The sequence below is a fragment of the Lactuca serriola genome, chromosome 2 (genome assembly GCF_051521515.1).
Source record: "Lactuca serriola cultivar US96UC23 chromosome 2, Lser_US96UC23_V15, whole genome shotgun sequence".
NCBI classification, from domain to species: domain Eukaryota; kingdom Viridiplantae; phylum Streptophyta; class Magnoliopsida; order Asterales; family Asteraceae; genus Lactuca; species Lactuca serriola.
In genome coordinates, this window is record NC_136409.1 from 190,750,149 (window position 1) to 190,772,381 (window position 22,233).

Below are 22,233 nucleotides of genomic sequence, written 5' to 3' on the forward strand. Positions count from 1 at the left end.
CTGACTCGGCGAGTCCAAGGCAATCTTCTTGCCTCAAGAACAGACTCGACGAGTTGTTCATACAACTCGGTGAGTCACAGACCAGAGTGTTCATCGGATGAAGATGAACTCGACGAGTTGTTCATACAACTCGGCGAGTCGAATGAAGGACTATTGGATATCTGTATAGAAAGAGAACTCGTCGAGCCAATGCCTAACTCGACGAGTAGGGATGGGAGTGAGGACAATCGACTGGATAGGGACTCGACGAGTTAGCAAGCCAACTCGGCGAGTCGGGTCAATTGGAAGTTGAATTTGACTTTGACTTTTGACTTGGTCAGGGGTAAAATGGTCATTTTACCCTAAGGACAGTTAGCAGTGTTTGATTGAGTGTTTCGTGGGAATTACAGCCGGAGGATTTTTGGAGTAGCAGCAGCAGCAGACAGACAGTTCCCGCGCAGATCAGCAGCTACTTCGAGGTGAGTTACCTTCCAGTAGCGGTGGGTTTACGGCCACAATGCCGACCCACCAGTAGGAGTTGTGTGTTAGTTGATTGTCTTTGTGATATCATCTAGTTTTGTTACTACCTGATATGTTATATGCTAGCTTGTTGTGTTATAGTAGTAGAGTTCGGTTATTAGGACCGAAGGGTAGTCAGACACCCCAGATACGTTTGACAGTATGTGATGTCATGATTATATGCTAGCATGATCTGAGATATGTCTTAGGGGTAGTAGGAGGGGAACATTCCCCGAGTTCGGTTGTTAGGACCAAAGGGTAGTCAGACACCCCAGATATGTCTGATAGTATGTTATGTTATGATATGTGATAGTAGTAGTGGTAGGGGTGAAACAGTCCCCGAGGTTCGGTTAGGACCGAAGGGTGGTCGGCACCCCCTAATGGCCGCACGGGTAGGACGGCACCCCAGAATGGCCGCACGGGTAGGTCGGCACCCCAGAATGGTCGTACCGGATAGGTCGGGCACCCCAGAAATGCTTGACAAGTATGGTATGTTATATGATTGTATGGTATGTGGTACGTTGGGGGAACTCACTAAGCTTTGTGCTTACAGTTTTCAGTTTTGGTTTCAGGTACCTCTTCATCAAAGGGGAAGGAGCTGGTGGGGTAGCGATACATCATACACATACACTATTTTCCGCCTTACGAGATTGTTCTCGGACTTGTACTCTGATATTCAATTGATTTCGTATTTTGGTTTTTCAAACACGATATATGATTGTGGAATGATTTGATCATACAATGTTTTATTTACAAATGCTTTCCAAAGTATTGATTTAAAAATGAAATTTTTGGACGTGAAAATTGGGTTGTTACACACAACTATAAGCACAATGCTTAGTGAGTTCCCTAGTATACCACATATTCCATCATACATACAATGCATCCACATATAGTTTTCGACTCTAGCGTCGACCAAACAAAACACATATCCACATAAATGTATCATATGCAACGGGTCCAACCCAGGAGTTCATGGGCCAACCTAAACCACATGTCGATCCCCGCCCAACCATACATAATGGGCGGGAGTAAACGGGACCATCCCAGACTCCACTTCCAAGAGCCACATCCTGGTCTTTCGTATATTTCCAGGGGCCAAATCCTGGTCTCCCATATAATCAATAAAGTCATATGTAATGAGTACTCATATAAACAGTCGAAGGAACGATCCACCTGAGAGAAAACAATCAGACAAGAACATCGTAATAAGGAATTAAACCAAGATTCTCAGGCTATCCAACTTAGACTATATAGAACCCAAACTATCACTACCACATAATCATGTACTATAAACACATAACATATACTAGCATATTACATACCCTTGACAACTAGCCTTCCCTGGTTACCTTTCCATTGACCACTTCTCAATTAAGTCCTTTGTTGGTCATTCATACATAATCATGGTAACAGGCCTTCCCCAATTACCCTACCAACATAATCCATAACAGTGTCATATAATCAATAGGAAAGACTCTATCAGTATAGCATACCAAAGCACAAAGTGTTCTAAACTACAACGGATAACAAGAACTTATCCTAGAAAACTAGAATACTTGTACTCTAACAATACCTCTATCCTACCATGCAAAGAATATACAATATGATACGTGGCCTAGTGAGAAACTCAATTGGACTGAAGAACCGAATAAGCTCAACAAGACTCTTACACCTTGCATTGCTCAATTCCGCGAACCGTCTAATACGAAAAGAGATAAGTACTCAATCACCAATCCAAATCCTCCAAGTTTGACCCCAAGTCAAACTGGTCAAAAGTCAACGGCTACCACAACGTGGTAACCTTTCGTCCATGTCGTGGGTATGACCACAAAATTATTCCATATGAAGGACATTACCATGTTATGGACCCTACTTAGCCATGTGGTGGGAATGCCAGGACAAAACAGTCATGGTGTTAGGCTCCTCCACATCATGGTCATTCTTTGGCCACGTCGTGGCGACTACCAGAAGCCATATTTCCACATTAAGGACTTAATTTGTTAGGTCCTTTGCCCCCAACTTTCCAGAAGGCTTCCTTTCCTTCTAAAGAACCATAAAAATCCTTACTTTATGGAATGCATTTCCAATGCATTTCTCTCCTAAAACTAGGTCAAAAAGGGTAAGAAATGGAGTTAAAACTCCATGCATTGCACCAAACAACAAGAAAGTCTAGATCTGGAATATATGATGTCCAAGGGGTCTCAAGGAGTGATAAAGTTGCCAACTTTATCCAAACCAACCATTCTTAACCAAAAATCATGAAGGAAAAGGGCCCAAAACTTAGATCTACAAGAGATGGACTAAAAAATGGAACTTGGAGACTTACACAAGTCCAGAAGGTGCACCAAGAGATAGAGATGAGCTTGCTAGTTGGTCAATGGCTCAACAAATCCTTCCTTCAATCTTCAAGTACTCAAAACACCATTAAAGAGCTCAAAAGGAAAGAGGAGAGGCTAGGGTTTCGAAATAGGAGGATGAAGGCTAAGAGAAATGAGCAATCCCTAGAGTTAACGTCTTTGAGGAAACGCTAGAAATCATGGGCTTGGGCTGCAACAGCTTCCATGTCGTGGCCATCCTATTGAAGAACTTCCCAAAGGAAAACGTGTCATTGATTCAAAATGGGTCTAAAAAATAAAATACAAACCTAACAGAGAAGTTGAAAGATACAAAGCGAGACTCGTTGCAAAGGGATTCACACAAATGGAAGGAGTCAATTTTCATCACACTTTTGCGCATGTCGCTAAGTTGGTTATCGTTCGTAGTCTACATGTTGTAGCCATTATCGTTCGTAGTCTACATGTTGTAGCTGTCAAGAAGGATTAGATCATGCACCAATTACATGTCAACAACGCTTTCATACATGGTGATATTGATGAAGAAATTTATATGAAAATTCCTTAAGGTTTTTCTAGAAAATAGGAGACTAGAGTTTGCCGGTTAAGAAAATCACTTTACGGGCACAAACAAGCCTCTAGAAATTGGTATCAAAAATTTACTTCAGCGTTACTAAGCATTGGTTATAAGCAATCTCATGTTGATCATTCTTTTTTTATTTATAAACGTGAAAATGCATATGTAGCAACCCTTATCTATGTCGATGATGTAATTATTGTTGGTAATAATACTGATAAGATACAAGAAACCAAAGATTATCTTAATAAAAAGTTCAACATCAAAGATATTGGAGTTCTAAAATATTTGTTGGGCATTGAGGTTGCTCGCACTTCTGGTGCCATGATCTTAAGTCAGCAAAAGTATACACTAGACATCCTTGAAGATAGTGGGTTACAAGGGTGTCGTCCAAGTTCTTTTCCTATGGAACAAAGCTTAAAACTTGAGAAAAATGAAGACATTCCTAAAATTGATGCAAGTAGATATCAACGTCTTGTTGAAAGGCTTATCTATCTACAAGTCACCAGGTCGGACATTGCCTACAATGTCAACATTCTCAGCCAATTTTTTGTTGATCCTCGTCAACATCACATGGATGCAACAATATGTGTCCTTCGTTATCTAAAGGGGACACATCGGCAACGTATTTCTTTCCCAAAAAAGGAGGTTTAAATGTTGTTACTTTTTGTGATGTTGATTGGCTTGGATGTTCGTACACTAGACGGTCTAGAAGTGGGTATTTACTTCTATTGGGAGGTGCCCCTATATCATGGAAAACTAAGAAACAGTCGGTCGTCTCTCGTTCTTCCGCTGAAGCTGAGTATCATGCCATATCCACTACAGTTAGTGAAGTTCTCTGGCTACAATTGATTTTAAAGGATTTGGAGTAAGCTCCTTCGAGACCCACTCCTTTGTTTTGTGACAATCAAGTTGCATGTCATATAGCAAATAACCCGATATTTCATGAACAAACTAAGCACGTTGAAATGGACTATTATTTTGTCCGAGAGATGGTGGAATCACAGGAGATCGTGAATAAACGAGTGAACTCTAAAACTCCATTGGCATACCTTTTAAGCAAAGCATTATGAACGTGTCACCTTCAAGATTTACTCAATGGTTTTTCCATTCGAAACCTTCATCCTCCACTTGAGGGGGGGTAAAGAAATCGGATCACGCATTGCTCTCCAACGCTTATCTACTTTCCTTATAGGTAACTTCTTTATTTAAAACTAGGATTCTAGTTTCCATTATGCTTTCTAGATTCTCCTGTATATAAACTCGTTTTCTTATTGAATGAATTAAGTTTTCCTAATACCAAAATCTTTAAAATAAGAGCGCTCATACCCATCAGTCAATAGAATTTTGGCATTTTTAGCTAAATCTATAGCTTCAAGTCTCCTAAAATCTAAGTCGCTGTCACGTGGGAAGCTTAATGGTCGATGTGTGAATTCCACATAAAAGGTTTATGGTTCAACCACTAGCACACCTAAAATATCGTTAGTGTTCCGTGATTTATCTCCCACATGAAACTTGGGATAGATTTACATGGGCTATTCAGATGGTGTGACTTGCCATTTTCTTTCAAAATTTCCCGAAGTCTTTGAGAAAAGTAACTCTATCCTCAATCTCGGTCCTAGAAGCGATCATACAAGCTACCACAAATATGATTTTCTATCTTGACTACTTTTTTTGAATCTCCATTTTAGTAGCCTTTAGAATATTCCACTTTTATGTGTGCCAAACTTTAAGGTTACTTTTAAAAAGTCAATAGTTCTTACCCAAATCCAATTTATTTTCCAACCCTCCGAACCTATAACCAGGACTCATTCATCATCTTTTCGAAACCCTTCATCAAACACCAAGAATGGAAAATTTTGAACAAAGTTAGCCCATAGTTGGTCGCTAACTCTTTTAACAAAACCAAGCTATGACTCGACCAATTTCGCTCCAAAACTAAACCAATAAGATTTGGAAACAAGAGAAGATTTTATTAAATCATTTTTATAATTTTTTTATAGTTTAATTATTTTGGTCTTTGAAATTGAAAAAAATATATGCTATACATTATTAAGTCGTGAGTGGTTATATATATATATATATATATATATATATATATATATATATATATATATATATATATATATATATATATATATATATATATATATATATATATATATATATATATATATATGTGTGTGTGTGTGTGTGTGTTCTCTTTGGTTGAGGATTTGTTGTATGGTGTGATCATTCGTGGGTTCAAAAGATGTGAATGTGAGAAGGACCACTTTCTTAGGTAGCAAAATATGGATATTACATATATATAGGCATGAAAAAAGGGCACAACCTCACAAGTTACTTTAAGCATATGAGAACGAGTCTCATGAAATCATGAATACTACATGACCAAAAGGAGGATGATACAAGTGCCTATTGTTAGACGTAGAATAGGGTAGTCTAAGACACGTGTTTTGCTTTGTATGGATGTATAAAGCAATCTAACAAATGCAATCAAGTTTGATTAAAAAACACTCTATTCAATTTATAAATTATTTTTATTTTCGTGTATATGTTTCGGATGGTGTTTGAACCATCGCTTTTTATAAAACAACATCCCACGATACTACTGAGCCAACAGCCTATTAGAACCAATACTAGTCGTAATATAACATGTCTTTCTTTGTAGGATCATTATTTCGATATTTAAAGATGAAAAATTAGAGAATTATTCAGAATAATTTTTTAATAAAATAGTCATTTATGGTTTTCTTATAAACCATCGATTTCGACACAGATTTATTGTAAAACCAACATTATGAAATAGATTTCCCATTTATGGTGATTTTAGATTTTTTTTTTTAATTGTTTACATCAATTTTTTTCAAAAATTTCTCTCAGCCGAATATTTCATTTTCGCACTATGAAACGTATTTTTATCGTGAATATCTCTTTCGAGAGGATACCGCAACAAAGAAATTAATTTAAAAAAACGACTTCCTCAATAATATGAAGAGTTTCATAGAATATGATACAATATCTTTTAGTTTGTAATACTTTTTAGTGGAAACCTTACAAAAAGTAAATTTTGCATCAACTAGTGATTTTCGCAGTGCTCCCAATATGTTTATTATCGTCGTTTTCAATGAAAAATGTCATCATTGTAATACACCTTGTGTAAAGAGTTTGTCTATACATAAGAAGTAGTTTGTTTTTACTATCATTTAATGCTTGCATGTGGTCCTTAGTTGTGTTTTCTTTTTGTGTGATATGTGTATTTTAAGAGCCAATCCAGCAAACACATGATTAGCCGTAGTTTTGGTGTCCATGAATTAACAATCCCTTAGCAGTTAGCATTGACTATTATTAAATTGAATGAGGGACATAAACTGTCATAGAAATAAAGTCAAATTATGACAATCTTGTAGAATGTACTTTTCTGTGAATGTCACAAAACCATGATCCTCATCAATATAAAAGGTGAAGACACTCATGATATGAACGTGTTCCATCAATTAGTGGGGGAAAAAATGAAGTCCCGAGTAAAACTAGGGACCAAATTACAAAAAGAAAAATATAATATACTAGTTGGATAGAAATACATGAAATTCTCTATCACCTCTTACTTTTCTTGTTGTCACTTTAACCACAAAATAACAATCTTTTTGAAAAGATATGGATGAAATTCTGAAAAGTAAAGGGAATTGAACCCTTTCGAAGATTCGAAAAATCCCACCTAAAGTTACGCAAATTCGATATAAAAACTTTTAAGTTCGTTTATTGATACATTTACAATGAATTTCCTAGTTATGTATTAGAGAAATTATTCTTAAACAATAGTTTGTCTCCAAAAACAACAATTTATATTTTATAAGGTTGTACGACACAATATTTTTGTGTATTCAATTCAATTATTTGATTAGTTGGATTTATTTGAGTTTTTGGACCATACTCAATAAAACAAGTTGCACTTGGTTAACTCATAAATCATAATAGCCTTCAATTGAATTAAAGGGACCATTATAGAACCCATATGAACTTAATTTAATGAAAAGTACACTTATATGATCTTCGTATTCAATTATTAGAAATGGGTCAGTTGATAAACAACATAAAGTTTCTTGCTTTCTTGACGTTTTCTCTCTTAACTTTTTTGATTGATGAAATAATCAAAAGAACATGTGAGTAAGTCTTCAAGAGTATGTGAAACTTATCAAACCCATAAAAGAAATGATAAAAATGATATGAATTTAAATGGGTTAACACATGATCAGATCGATGATGAGGATGTACAAGTTTTATTGCATGTGGTATGAGTTGATTGTAAGCTTTATTAGTCTAAAAAATAATTTATATGATAATTTGACAAAAATTCACATCAAATTGAGAAGAAAATCTACAAAGAGAAATATGAACTTAGCTTTTAGTTGCATAAACTAACAATGAGAATCCTTTTTTCTGTTCATCATCACTCTTCACAATCTTCTCTTCCAACCACAACCTGCTATCCAACCCACTCCTGGTTCTGAACATGAACACTGCATGACCCGACCCGGACCCGGATTCTGTGTTGAAGAACCAGTCATGAACATCCCACATCAAATCCACCAACAATCCATCTAAAAAAATGGTCTGATTCCCTCTGAAATTCCATTGTAACCTCTTCACCCGAATCACGACCCGTTTGTCGATGTAAACCACTAGAACTGGGTACTTCAACCCTTCGTTTTCTCCGGTGCACCGGATCAGAATATCATGCGAACTTCCGGTATCGGAGAATTGAGCTTTTGTTGTGTAATGGGTGTTGCCGGAAAAGTGTTCCTTCCGGGAAAGCAAAGAGAATTTCCCCATCTGTTTATTGGTTTTGAGTTTCTTAACGGTGGACTCCTCAGGCATGTCTCCGATTAACAATCCGAGTTCGGAATCAACCATGAGCAAAACGTAGTAACCTTCTACCGGCTCTGCTCCGGCGCCGTACTGAGCCGATGAGAGATCATAGTAAACTTCGAATTTCGAATCGTTGATTTCGAACGACTTGTTGCCCTTTTTCTTACGGAAGAGTCTGGAATGCGTGTTTAGACGGAAGGCCGTTGTGGAGTCGTCGCCGGAATTGATCTGCAAGCCTTGGGTGGTGGCGTTCCGGTACCATGTGACGGTGATGAAGTGGTGTTCACCGGTGGAGAGGGTGGTTTTATACAAACAACAGACGGCGGTTTGGGTGGATGGGATCAAATTGGGGGAAATTATACATGAAGAAGCAGTTGTATAGCTTGAACATGACGATGATTCAGAGACTTGTACTGCGTATTGACTGTAGCATGAGATCAAATCCATCATATTTGGTGAATGAAACTGTGGGTTTAAGGATCTAAATGGGAGAATTCATAGGAAGAAGAGGGTGAATGTGATTCTCTCTGTCATAGTCTCGTACCCCTTTTTGTTTATGCAAATCATCTAAAATAAACAACGAAGAAATGTCTTTTTCTCAATTCTTAAATTTTTTAATATAATTGCTTCTTTATCTGAGATTTTCTTAAATTAAATAATTCAAGTTATTTTTATAAAATTATTTAAAATATAACCATAGTAACGACAAATGAAAATGGTTGTGGAGCAAGAATTCATCAGATCTTGGTTTATTTAGATTCTGAATGTCTACTAACTCCTTATAAATTGTGTTGATGTAGATTTTATATGTCGTTTTTATTCGCATCAAAACTGTTTTTTGTTTAATTTTGTTTATTTATTTATAATTGAGATGGATCAAATAAAACTTCTAAAATTATAAAACCATGTATATGTTTATTTTCAAATATTTTCTATGTTAATAATTGAACATACATATATTTATAGATGAACATATAAATATTGATTATTTTCATATATTTTATAAGTTATTTTGATTTTATTTTTTGTTTTTAATATAGTTTTATAAGTTATGTTCACACACCCTATTATAATTATTATCATAAAATACATGTTAAAATTTCAAACTAACTTTTTGACAAAAGATAAAGGCGGAGTGAATGGTAACAATGAATTTTAACATTATTCAACATTTTGAAAAGCATCAAACAATATCGTTGAAAATATGATTCCATAAAGTAAACGGGTTTAAGTTGATATTCATTAAAAGGTTATTGTTTTTATAACCATTTGATGCTATTTTTTTTATATAAATAAAAGTATTGCTCGATAAAATATTATCATCATTATCAACAACAATATTTAAATCAATAGAAATAAGATATGGAAGAGTTCCTACCAAAGCCAAAAACTAAACCACCACATTTATATAGAAGAAACCCAATATTTAAATACCAACATGGAAAACAAAACCATTTAATTAAATAGAAAAAAACAGATTTATTTATAATTTAACGAATTAACAAGATATTCTTTAAAAAATGTGTTGCATGAGTTTACTCCTGAGTTGAACATCACCCCCTAGACATTCACACAATAACACCCGTCAATCCAATGATTAATTTAGAAAAGTTAATAATTTTTTTAATTAATATATACAGGAAGGAAAAATGTTTTTAACGAACCAAAAATGTAAATCGTTAGATTAATAAAAATAACTTGATTTATAGAAAAAAATTCTGATAAAATGTTTTGATGATTTGTTTTGCAATAATTTTATTGTTATTCATTAAAATTGTTTGATTTTTTTTCTTTTCGCATTATCTACTAAACAAAATAAATCATAAGGTGCTTTTTCAAAAACAAATTCTTTGTTTAATTATTTACACAAAATTTCACAAATGGTCCTAATATTTTTTAGATTTTCTCTAATATAGTTTTTGTGAAACATTTTTTGCATGGATAATTCATTTGGAGAAAACTTTACATACCATTAGTCCTATTTTAAATTTGTTTCGCTATTGGTCATTTTGATTAACTTGTTAAATTTTATAGTTAAGCCTATGTAAAATTACCAATATACCCTTAATGAATTTATTTGGCTTTTTTATCATGTTTAAATTAATAAAACTATTATCCAAAACATCATCATAAAACCATGGTTGAACAAAGTGTATCAACTACATCATAAAATGCGGAATGAGGTGATGTGTGCACTGCAATCATCTCAGACTCTTCCCTTTTGATCCAGAAGTACCTGAAAACATAAACTGAAAATCATAAACACAAAGCTTAGTGAGTTCCCCCAAAATACCACATACCATACTTAACAAACATATAATGGGCCCCGCCGGCCATCGAGCTCCGTTCGGTATACAAATCTATCAGTCATCAGGCCCAACCCGGTATACATATAATTATATAAACATATAAGCATATAAACACATAACACATGCGATAATTACAAAGATGAATAGCATACAAAATGGTCATCGGGCCCTGCCCGGTAAGCATACAAGCACACTAAGCTATCAATCGCATGCTATAATGGGGCTATAGCGCTTTGCGATGGTCAAGAGCCGCTATTTTCATTTTAGTGTTTTCGTTTTGCGATACCGCTATTTATGGCGCTATTCACCACTATTTCAATAACCGCTATAGCGGTGCTACGGGCGCTATTCCATTTTCGTTCACATTTTGGGCCATTTGGTTACTTTGTCACTAAAACTGGTTTTAATGATCTCACTACACTTTCATTTTAAAAATACCGAACAACTAACATAATTAAAATCATTCAAAGCAACTACGCCTACCTACAACTCTTTTTCTGTTCTCGCGACGACTTGAGATGGTATGGTCGGACTCCATTAATGATTTTTGTAAATCGACCCACACCTATGAGGCTACGACTTGGAACTTAAGTCCTTAAATAAACCACAACCTACTAATACGATATTGAACACGTGCAATGCAATTAAACTCTATTTGACACTTTGACACTACCTAGTTTTCATATTACTATAATAGAATATTATGTTATGTTTTTATATGACTTTGTAGGTTTGATGATACTAATTCTATATAGACTTATAGTATTAATACTCAAACATATAAATTCTATATAAATATAATATAAAATTATAAATTATACGTAATATTAAAAAACCGTGATAACCGCGATCTCAAATAGCGGCATGTGACCACTATTGAAATTTTGACCGCGATAACTGCATAGGAAGCACATAACACATGCAAGAGTCACAGAGACATCTAGCATCCTAACATAACAAAACCATGGGTCGACATTGGTGTCTTCGACCCGCTAAACACATTGAGGAAACTTATCTCTAGCTACTGAAATACTCAAACGAATATATGTCTGCTGGTCTAGAAAATCACCGCACTATCATGACAAAATAATATTCAATTAATAATTGGATCTTGACCCGTAATCAAGAACCTAAGATGCTTAGCCCATAATCAGGGTAAAAGATCATTTTACCCTTTTTTCTAACTTAGCCCAAAGCCAAGGCCCAACCCAACTACTTAAAAGGCCCAAACCCTAAATGTCAACCCAAAGTTCAATCTTCCAAATTGGACCCAAAACCCATCATGGGCCTAAATCCAAGGAAGCCTGATATGCTAAACAAAAACCCAAATCATAAGTCTAATGGCCCAACAAGGCCCAAAGTTAACGGTCCAAACTCCAACAGTTGATCCTTACGTCGTGACCAGCTTATGGTCACGTCATGAGCACCAACTCGACCCAGTCCCGACTCAGCGGGTCAACTCAGCCTATCAAGACGATTCCAAACCTTGTCACGTCGCGACCTCACCCTGAGTCACTTCATGACCTAATCTGGAAAAGATAGTCGATATGGCTAGTATTCTCATGACGCGACAATCTTATCCTCGCATCGTGAGATCTGCACTGACCAGAGCCATAACTTGGGACTTTCCAGAGGGTCTTCCCATACCCAAAGGATGATAAAAATCATAGCTTTTCAGTCATGCATGACTCAAACTCTTACTAGGCCAAGAGTGGGAAAAATGAGATCCAGACTCATGCTTGGAGTCTCAAACTACACCAAAACTCATATCCAAAGACTTTATTATAGAGAATGACTCAATGATCCATAAAGTTGCCAACTTTATAGATCCCAAGCATGCATGCAATCCAAATCAAAAAATGCAAAAAGGAGCTTAGAACTTAGATCTAGCATGCAAGAGGTAGAAAGGTCCAAGCTTTAAGACTTATAATGATCCAAAAGCTCCAAGAGATTGCAAGGTAGGAGCCAAAACACCAAGAAGTTGCTCAACCAAGGTCTTCTTCCACTTCAAAGAGTCAAAAACCACCAAATAATTTTTCAAAGATCTAAAAAATGTATAAGGACTTCAAGAGTGTCGAGATTAGGGCTTTCAAGAGGTAAAAGAGTGCAGGAGGCTAATGTTGTGCAACCCTAGCCCTCTCTTTCCATTAAATACCCAAAGATTAAGGTTTGGGCTCATTAAGCCACACTCACGTCGTGAGACCTTATGTCTCACGTCGCGAGACTCCAAAATGTGGGTCCACAGGTCAATGGTCACTCATGACATGATCCCTAAGATCTCACGTCGTTAGGACCCTCACAATATAAAAATGAATGAATTTAGTACCTTAGGGTTATGGATGTTACAATTCTCCCCCACTTGAATCAGACTTCGTCCTCAAAGTCTGATGCCCCAAATAACTTCGGGTAGTGCTCTCTCATCTCATCCTCCGACTCCCATGTCCATTTTGATCACTTGTGGTGTTGCCACTGAACTTTTACCAACTCAACCACCTTGTTCCTCAAGGTTTTCGTCTACCTGTCAAGAATCGCCATCGATCTCTCAACATATTCAGGTGATTATCCACCTGAATATCCTTCAATGGGAACACTGAGAAATCATTGACCAAACATTTTCGCAGCTGAGAGACATGGAATGTGCTATGAATTTAACTGATTTACTTCGAAAGATGTAAACGATGCAAAACCATGCCTACCCGTGCTATAACCCTGAAAAGACCAACATAGATGCGGCCCAATTTGCCCCTCTTCCTGAATTGGATGAAACATTTCCAATGTGACACCTTCAAAAGAACCATGTCCCTAACCTAGAACTCTAGATCTGGTCAGTGCTTATTGGCATAGTTTTCTGCCGACTCTGAGCTGTCTGGAGTCTACTCTGAACCTGCTATATGAACTCAGTAGTCTTGAGTACCACCTCGGTACTCTCTATAACTCGTTGACCGACCACACCCCAACAAATCTTGGTCCTGTATTTCCCACCATATAGCGTCTCAAATGGAGGTCGATCGATGATGGCCTGGTAGCTGTTGTTAAATGAAAATTCCGCTAAAGGAAGATACGTATCCCAACTCCCATCGAAATCCAAAACACACTCGAAGCATATCCTCCAATGTCTGAATAGTCTGATCTCTCTAACCGTCAGTCTATGGATGGAAATCTAGACTAAAATTGAGACGAGTGCCTAACTCGTCGTGGAACCTTTTCCAGAATTTGGAAGTAAATCGGACGTCCCTGTCTGAAACCACAAAAATCGGCACCCTATGTCATGCCACGACCTCCCTGATGTATACCTCCGCCAACTTCTCCATAGAGATACTCTCCTAAATCGTAATGAAATGTTCGCTCTTGTTCAATCGATCCAGGATGACCCAAATCAAATCAACTATTCACGCAATCCGAGGAAACTTCGTAATGAAGTCCATAGTAATCTCCTTCCATTTCCAAACGGGAATCTCTAATGGTTGCATCTTGTCGTGAGGCCGCTGATGCTTGGCCTTGACTTTCCGAAAATTTAAGCATCTCTCCACATACCAAGCTACATTCCGCTTCAAGCAGGGCCACCAATAATCAGGACGAAGATCTTTATACATCTCTATTACCCCGGGATGAATAGAGAACCTCGATTTGTGCGCTTCATCCATCAGAACCTGATACACACCACACCAATATGAAACCCATACTCTATGATGCATAGTCAATAACCCTTAATTATCATAATCAAAAGAAGCCACCTAATCCGATATGTGCTTGCTCTTCCGGTGCTCTTTCTTTATAGCTTCAACTTTAGACTCGTAAATCTACTCCAAAAGCGGAGTAATAACGGTCATCCTCAAACAAATATCCCTGATCAGATCCATGACCACCTTGAGGCTAAGAGCATTGAACGCCATATTAGCCTTCCCTGGATGGTAAAGGATCTAACAATCATAATCCATTAATCCTTCACCACATCTAACCACCAGCGTTGCCTCATATTCAGATTCGGCTGATCTATCAGATACCTCAGACTTTTGTGATTCGTGTAAATAGTACAGCGGACCCCATAGAGGTAATGTCACCAAATCTTGAGGGGGAAAACACAGCCCCAACTCTAAATCATGTGTCACATAGTTTGCCTCATGAGGCTTCAATTGCCTCGAAGCGTAAGCGATCACGCGACCCCTCTGCATCAAAACTACACCCAAACCCGTGATTGAGGCATCACAATAAACCAAAAAGTCTTCAACACCCTCCACCAGGGTCTAAATCGGTGCCTCACACAATCTCTGCCTTAGGGTCTCAAAAGTTTCCTGCTACTCAGGGCCCCAGCGGAAAGTGATGTCATCTTTGTCAATCGAGTCAGAGGAGCCGCTATCTTGGAGAAACCTGAATGAACCTCTGATAGTAACCTGCTAAACCAAGGAAACTCTAAATCTCAGATGGAGAACTCGGAACCTCCTATCTCATCACGGCCTCGACCTTAGCCGGATCGACCAGAATACCGTTCTGGTTGACAAGGTACCCTAGAAACTGCACCTCGTGCAACCAGAACTCACACTTGGAGAACTAATCGAAAAGTATCTCCCTCCTCATAGTCTCCAAAACCTGCCTCAAGTGCTCTTCATGAAACTTCTGGGTCTTGGAATAGACCAGGATATTATTAATGAATATAATCACAGACCGATCCAACATTGACCTGCATACGTGGTTCATGAGGTTCATGAACGCTGTCGGAAGAGACTTACCAGGTCCACGTCTATGTATGTGTCCAAGTCTGCTTTTTCTGGTTCTTGGACCCGTTTGGACTAGTATAACTTTATATGCATACGATACAACTTGTTAAAACACGTTTTTGGGTTTAATACAACTCGTTAAAACAAATATGTTGTTGGGTTTGATACATTACAACTCGTTAAAATGACTACTTTTTTAGGTTTGATACGGTACAACTCGTAAAAATAAATATGTTTTCGTTTATCGTGCCCTTTGGACCAGTCAACCTTTGATTATTTATACTTTACACCATTTGTTTCAAGGATTGTAACTCAACGAATATAACACCAAAAACAACAAAATTATACTCTAAAATCATCTAAAAACTCTAAATTACACGTTGGAAAAAAGCGCATGTCAATCCAACTTAAAACGAATGAGATATGTTTGTTTGAAGAATTTCAATAAATACAAAAGTTTAAATTTTTTGCTGAAAAACTGAAATATTTCAGCTTTAATATCTCATCTTTGAGGGATTGTAAATCATTGAATATAACACCAAAAACAACAAAATTATAGTCTAAAATCATCTGCAAACTCTAAATTACACGTTGGAAAAATGCATGTCAATCCGACTTAAAACAAAATGAGATATACTTGTTTAAAAATTTTCACATAATACAAAAGTTTAAATTTCTTGCTGAAAAAGTTGAAATATTTCAGCTTTGACTCCTCATCTTTGAAGCATTGCAATTCATTGAATATAATATCAAAAATAACAAAATTATAGTCTAAAATCATCTACAAACTCTATATTACACGTTAAAAAAAACCGCATGTTAATCCGACTTAAAACGATTGAGATATCAGATATGCTCGTTTAAAGAATTTCACAGAATACAAAAGTTTAAATTTCTTGCTGAAAAACTGAAATATTTCAGCGTTGATATCTCATCTTTGAAAGATTGTAACTCATCAAATATAACACCGAAAACAACAGAATTATAGTCTAAAATCATCTACAAACTCTAAATTACACATTAAAAAAAACCGCATGTCAATCTAACTTAAAACGAATGAGATATGTTTGTTTAAAGAATTTTTCAAAATTCAATTTTTTTTTAAAAAAAAATAATTCGGTCCAAAAAACGGTTTTACCCGGAACCGGTCGGACCAGACCGGTTTTGCTGAAATCCTAGAACCAGGAACTGGCCCGGGGGTCTAAAAAATAGTCTGGTCTGATCCATTGGTCCAAATGTTCAGCCCTAGATAACTATTATTCACTATTAGCTTATTCAACTACCGGTAATCAATACACATCCGATGAGACCCATCATTCTTCTTCACAAACAGGATCGGTGTTGTAACGTCTGGTTCCTGGTGCACATTTAAATTATAATTTATTCATTTTTGTAGAGCAACTCGATGAGTTAGGAGCCCTAAACTCATCGAGTAGAGACCAGAAGTGACGCGAGTTTTAAGTAACCTACTCGTCGAGCTGAGAGCCCTCAACTCGACGAGTAGGGCTGCCATAATGAAGCCCTGATTTAGGGGTTTTGCACCCTATTTAAACATCTTAATACCTATATGTTGGCCTCATTTCCAGCCTCCAAGTCCCAAACCCTAGATTTAGAAACCCTAATGCATCTGTGAGCATGTGAACCATTTTTTTTTAGTGAAACTTTGTGTGTGTTGAAGCTTGTGAAGGATGGAGAAGCTTGGGGATTCAAGAAGAAGCTAGTAGATCCAGAGACTCCATTTCATTCTAATCATTTTTTGTTAAGCAAGTCTCAAACTTGCTTAGTAACTTCTTAGATCTCTTTATTATCATTTTATTGGGTTTTTGTTCCAAGAAGCTTGATCTTTGGGATATGGACGTCCCAAGTGAGTAAACCATCAGATCTGGAATCATGGAGGGCTTTCATGGCATAAAGGTGCAAACTTTATGGCCATTAAAGCCCCATCCAAGCTATAGGATGTCATTTTAGCCTTTTAAGCTCCAAAAGGTCATGCATGGAGAGAAAGATGGAAGCTTTACGTGTTAATGTAGTGTCTAGGGTCCAAATCTCAGTTTATATGCCTTGGTTTAGAGAATTGATGGCTTTAGGATCAGGATCTAGTTCCTAAAGAGTTTGGGGTTGAGCTAAACCCATTAAGTGAGGGTATTAACGGGGTAAAGTTGTAAACTTTACCCTTAAAAGGACATTTTCAGTGTATATGAGAAGTATGAAGCTTAGTTCTGAAGAGTAAGGGCATAATCCATTAAGGTGGGTTTCTGACGGGTGTGGTGAAGGCTTTCATTGTTGCCCTCATGGAAATCTCGCCGGCAGCCACCGTGTCAGCTCAACGATGTCCCTTGCACCTTCTCGTGACACTGGAGTTTCCTTTCCATCCCAATTTCTGGAGTAATGATTTTACCGGTTTCTGGAGTAATGATCGAAACATCTCTACTTCTTTCTCTAGTTGTTTTCTTTCGAAATTGATCAAAACATCACTAGAGATTTCGAGAAGATTGATTTTATCATTGATTCCCTATTTTCTCTCCTGATTCCAATGGTTGGAATGGCGGAATCGAGGTTACCTTTTGAATCAGAGTGGAGAAGACGGGTCTTGTTGCTAGTGATGAAAGTTGATCCAATAACCTTCATTCTCAATTTTGCTAACTTGAAATACCGACTCCTCCTATTCCACTGTTGTGAACCACCATTGATGGAACCTTAGACGTCGTTTTCACCGTTGGTTCGTTACCATCACTCAACTGAGTGATTTCATCTGTTCTAGTCGTAATTTTTCCGTTTTCTAATAGTGATAATGACTGCAATTTGGTCAAGAAAAAAGTTTGAAGAAGTAAGATACATGCAGGGCAGCGGTGGTAGTGGCTTTAGGGTGGCGGTGGTCGTGGCTTCAGGGCAGTGGCGATCCTGTGGTGATGGATTGAGGTCCTTTGTTTTAAGATTTCTTCAATTCTTACACTGAAACGAGAGATCCTTGTATTATTTTATTGATTTTGTTTTTGACGGTGTTATTTCCAATATATATATATATATATATATATATATATATATATATATATATATATATATATATATATAGAGAGAGAGAGAGAGAGAGAGAGAGAGAGAACGGTGGGGGTAGAGAGAGAACGATGGGGGTGGCTGGGGTAAGGGGATACTTCTTTTCTTTTCTTTTTATTTTTAAAGTAAATAGTATTAAGATAATTATAAAAAATATAAAAATGAAAATAAAATGGCATGACCGTCTTTTTAAGTTTTTTTGGACCAAAATCACAGAAAGTTTTTGATTTTGGACCTTCCATGCAAGTTGAAAACTTTTTGGACCCTATCCAACGTTTTTCGCAAACCATAAGGACTAATTTTGCAGTTTTGTCTATATATAATCTAGATGAAATAAAAAGAAAATTTTTGGTAGAAAAGTTAAAAAAAAATTTATATGCATGAATTATTATGAATCAAAAGTATGACCCACAAGAAAAAAAATCCCAAAAAACACATCATGTTTCATTTTCAGTAAATCAAGCAAAAATATATTTTTATGACAATTTTAGTGAATAACAACAAAATTATCGTAAAAATGAACCATCAGATATATTTTCGGAAATGTTATTTTTGTAAAACATGTTATTTTTTATTCATCTAATTATTCATTTTTTTGATTCGTCAAAAAAATATGTATTTTTTTTTTAATTTCTTACGAAAATTTCATTTTTACCGTTTGTGTATATATATTCATTTAAAGATAGGTTTTGGGGTTTAATGAAAATGAAAAAAAAATTGTGAGGTGTTTTATGAAAGTGAGAGTTGGTCCCCAAAAAATTAAAAACAAACTGTTGACCCACCAACTCCTACACCTATGATTAAAAGCAGAGGAATAATGTGACCTTCATACACTTTCTCCCCTTCTTTATTTATTATAAGTATAAGTATTTATTTTATAATTCCTTTTATCTCTAAAGATCAGGTTTCTTTATTTCATCATAACTTTGATCAACTGTTTTGCATCTTTAATGTAAAGTTATATTTGTCTAAAAACATCTTTATCCCTAATTTAGAAAAAAAAAAACATAAAAACGATAATTTTATCGTTGCCTTTTTTTCATGTCAATGGCACATTAAGACAACATATATTTTACAATTTTTTTTATTCATTATTATACTATTTTATGAAAACATACAAATAGTACTATATAACTTATTAGTTTTATTATTTTGAACGACATATCATCTAAAGATTAAAGTTTATGGAATTCATATATATATATATATATATATATATATATATATATATATATATATATATATATATATATATATATATATATATATATGTATCGATTTAATGTCAAGTCATTATCTATTTTTGTAATTATCTTTTTTTTCTGTTGGTAACAATTATTTATATTAATAATTTTGATTTCAGTTACAACGTTTCATTTGTGTTGTGATATTATAAAATACAATGTATACCACATAATTATTTTGTGGTTCATGACTTTAATCCTAACCAATCCGATAAACTTTTAACTAAAGTTTTTTTATACATTTCATGCTTTATTTTTCTATTTATAATTTAATTTTATAGTTTATAAGGAGACATCCTTTATCCAACCACATAATACATTAATTCACTAGGTGTGAGACTCATGTATTACATGGGTTTAATTAAAAAAAATAAATATAAAATTTTAATAATTTGAAAATTTGAATTTATAAGAAAAATGAGAAAAATTTGAATTATTAAAATTAATGAGACTTTAATGTATTGAATACATTACATATATAAACTCTTTCCAATAAATACTTTACATATATATTACCTTACACATTAAATGTAGAATTTTAATTTAATAAAATAAAAATTACAATAAAATGACAAGTGGAAAATATAAATTTTTAAAAAATCTAGAAAATGTCATGTGTCCAAATGAATGAGAAGAGGACATGTGGCAAAAAAACCTTCATTTATTATAGTAGATGTAAAAGAGTTTTAAGTGGATTCTATTTTTAAAGTTTCTATTGTCATTTTTAGCATTTTTGTGAAAATGATTTTGAATAAACTCAACATTGTTCCAACGAAGGTTATCAATGGTAATTGCGGCAACTCTTAATACCTTTGGCGACGGTGTATGTCACACATTATGCCCTTAAATCTTGTAGTGAAAAAATATATTATTTAAATCTTAAAAGTTAAACCTTACATCCAAATAATATAATATAATGAAATTTATTAAGAAATCTTGAAATGGAGAACATAAAAGTGTCATTTAGTCATTGAACTTTTTACGTATTTTATTACCCTTAAATGTGAAAAGTTTAATGACTAAATATGAAATAAAATGAAAAACCTTGTGCGACTAGGTCCCATATACGAATTATCTTTACAATGTTTTTAGGTTTGAGACGGAAGCATGGGGTAGCTTTAACCCTTGATTAGTTTTAGAGGGCAAGGACCCTCGTTCGTGAATAGTAACTACCTCATTGGTACTTAAATAATTATCATATATTTAGCTATTTTTATTTATAAAAGAATTATTAAGCTTAAAATAATCATAGTGTAATATATGTTTTGTATTTGAATTGTTACTATAATATCTAAGATTAAATGAAATAAACAAGTAGAAAATAAAATAAATAAGGTTAAACAAGACAACAATGGATTTTAAGGGTCGACTAGGAAAAACATCATTTTTTATGTTTGGTTCTATTGAGATCACTTACCACAAAAGCAATATACATAAGGCTAAAGGGTATTATAACGTTTTCATCTTCAACTCTACTTCATTTTTTACCCAAAAAGTATATATTCCTAGTATATTTCATTCTTTCAACTTATATAGATTGTCAAACAAAACCCTTATACTAATTTGGTTTTAACAACTATATAATCTATATTTTTTTCATTATAATGATATTAAATAAATAAGACTATATTTATAACACACTTATAAGCTTTTGTAAAATACGTTATGGTTTTTCAAAATTTCAATATGTATTTAATTTTTTATATGAATTTGATGAACAAAAAACAAACTTTATATTTATAATTAATTGATATAATTTAATATATAACAAAATATTATAAGTATTAAATATTACATTTAAATTATAATTAGTAGGTAAAAATAAACTAAAAACAAATAAATATATAAACAGGGGGACTAAAACCAACAACGCAAAGTTGATCTTTATTTTGAACGAAATGAATAGTATAACACCATATTTGATGTAATACTATTCATATTCTCCAAAATTAGGCAATAAATGGAGGAGAATCGGGGAAAAATGGAAAATAGAAGTGGGTTGGAGATGCTCTTAGAGCATCTTCAATCCTCTCCTATTTATTTCCCTATTTTGGGGATATGAATAGTATTACATATGGTGTTATAGTATTCATTTCTTTCAAAATGGAAATGAACTTTGTGTTGTCGGTTTTATTCCCCCTGTTTATATATTTATATATTTCTAGTTTATTTTTACCTACTAATTATAATTTGAATGTAATATTTAATACTTATAATATTTTGTTATATATTAAATTATATTAATTAATTATAAATATAAAGTTTGTTTTTTGTTCATCAAATTCATATAAAAAGTTAAATATATATTGAAATTTTAAAAAACGATAACGGATTTTATAAAAGCTTATATGTGTGTTATAAATAGAATCTTATTTATTTTTTAAAAAAAATATAGATTATATATTTGTTAAAACCAAATTAGTAGAATGAGTGTGTTTGACAATCTATGTAAGTTGGAAGAATGAAATATAATAGAAATATACTTTTTGGGATAAAAAATAAAGTAAGGTTGGAGATGAAACACTATTTACCCCATCTTTTATTTTATTTTTAGGGAAAAAAATGAAAATGAGTTAGAGATAGTCTAAGGGAGTATGACCACATTTCAGGGTTTAGGATTTACATAAAAAT

The 22,233-nt window shown here is 34.6% G+C and overlaps 1 protein-coding gene across 1 annotated transcript; it reads right to left on the bottom strand.

Moving 5' to 3' along the window:
* Positions 1-7,722: 7,722 nt before the first annotated feature.
* LOC145087866 (DUF868 family protein (DUF868)) lies at positions 7,723-8,845 on the bottom strand. The gene has a single exon (XM_079025963.1). The coding sequence runs from the start codon at positions 8,728-8,730 to the stop codon at positions 7,810-7,812; it is 921 nt and encodes a 306-aa protein (XP_078882089.1). The 5' UTR covers positions 8,731-8,845; the 3' UTR covers positions 7,723-7,809.
* Positions 8,846-22,233: the final 13,388 nt, after the last annotated feature.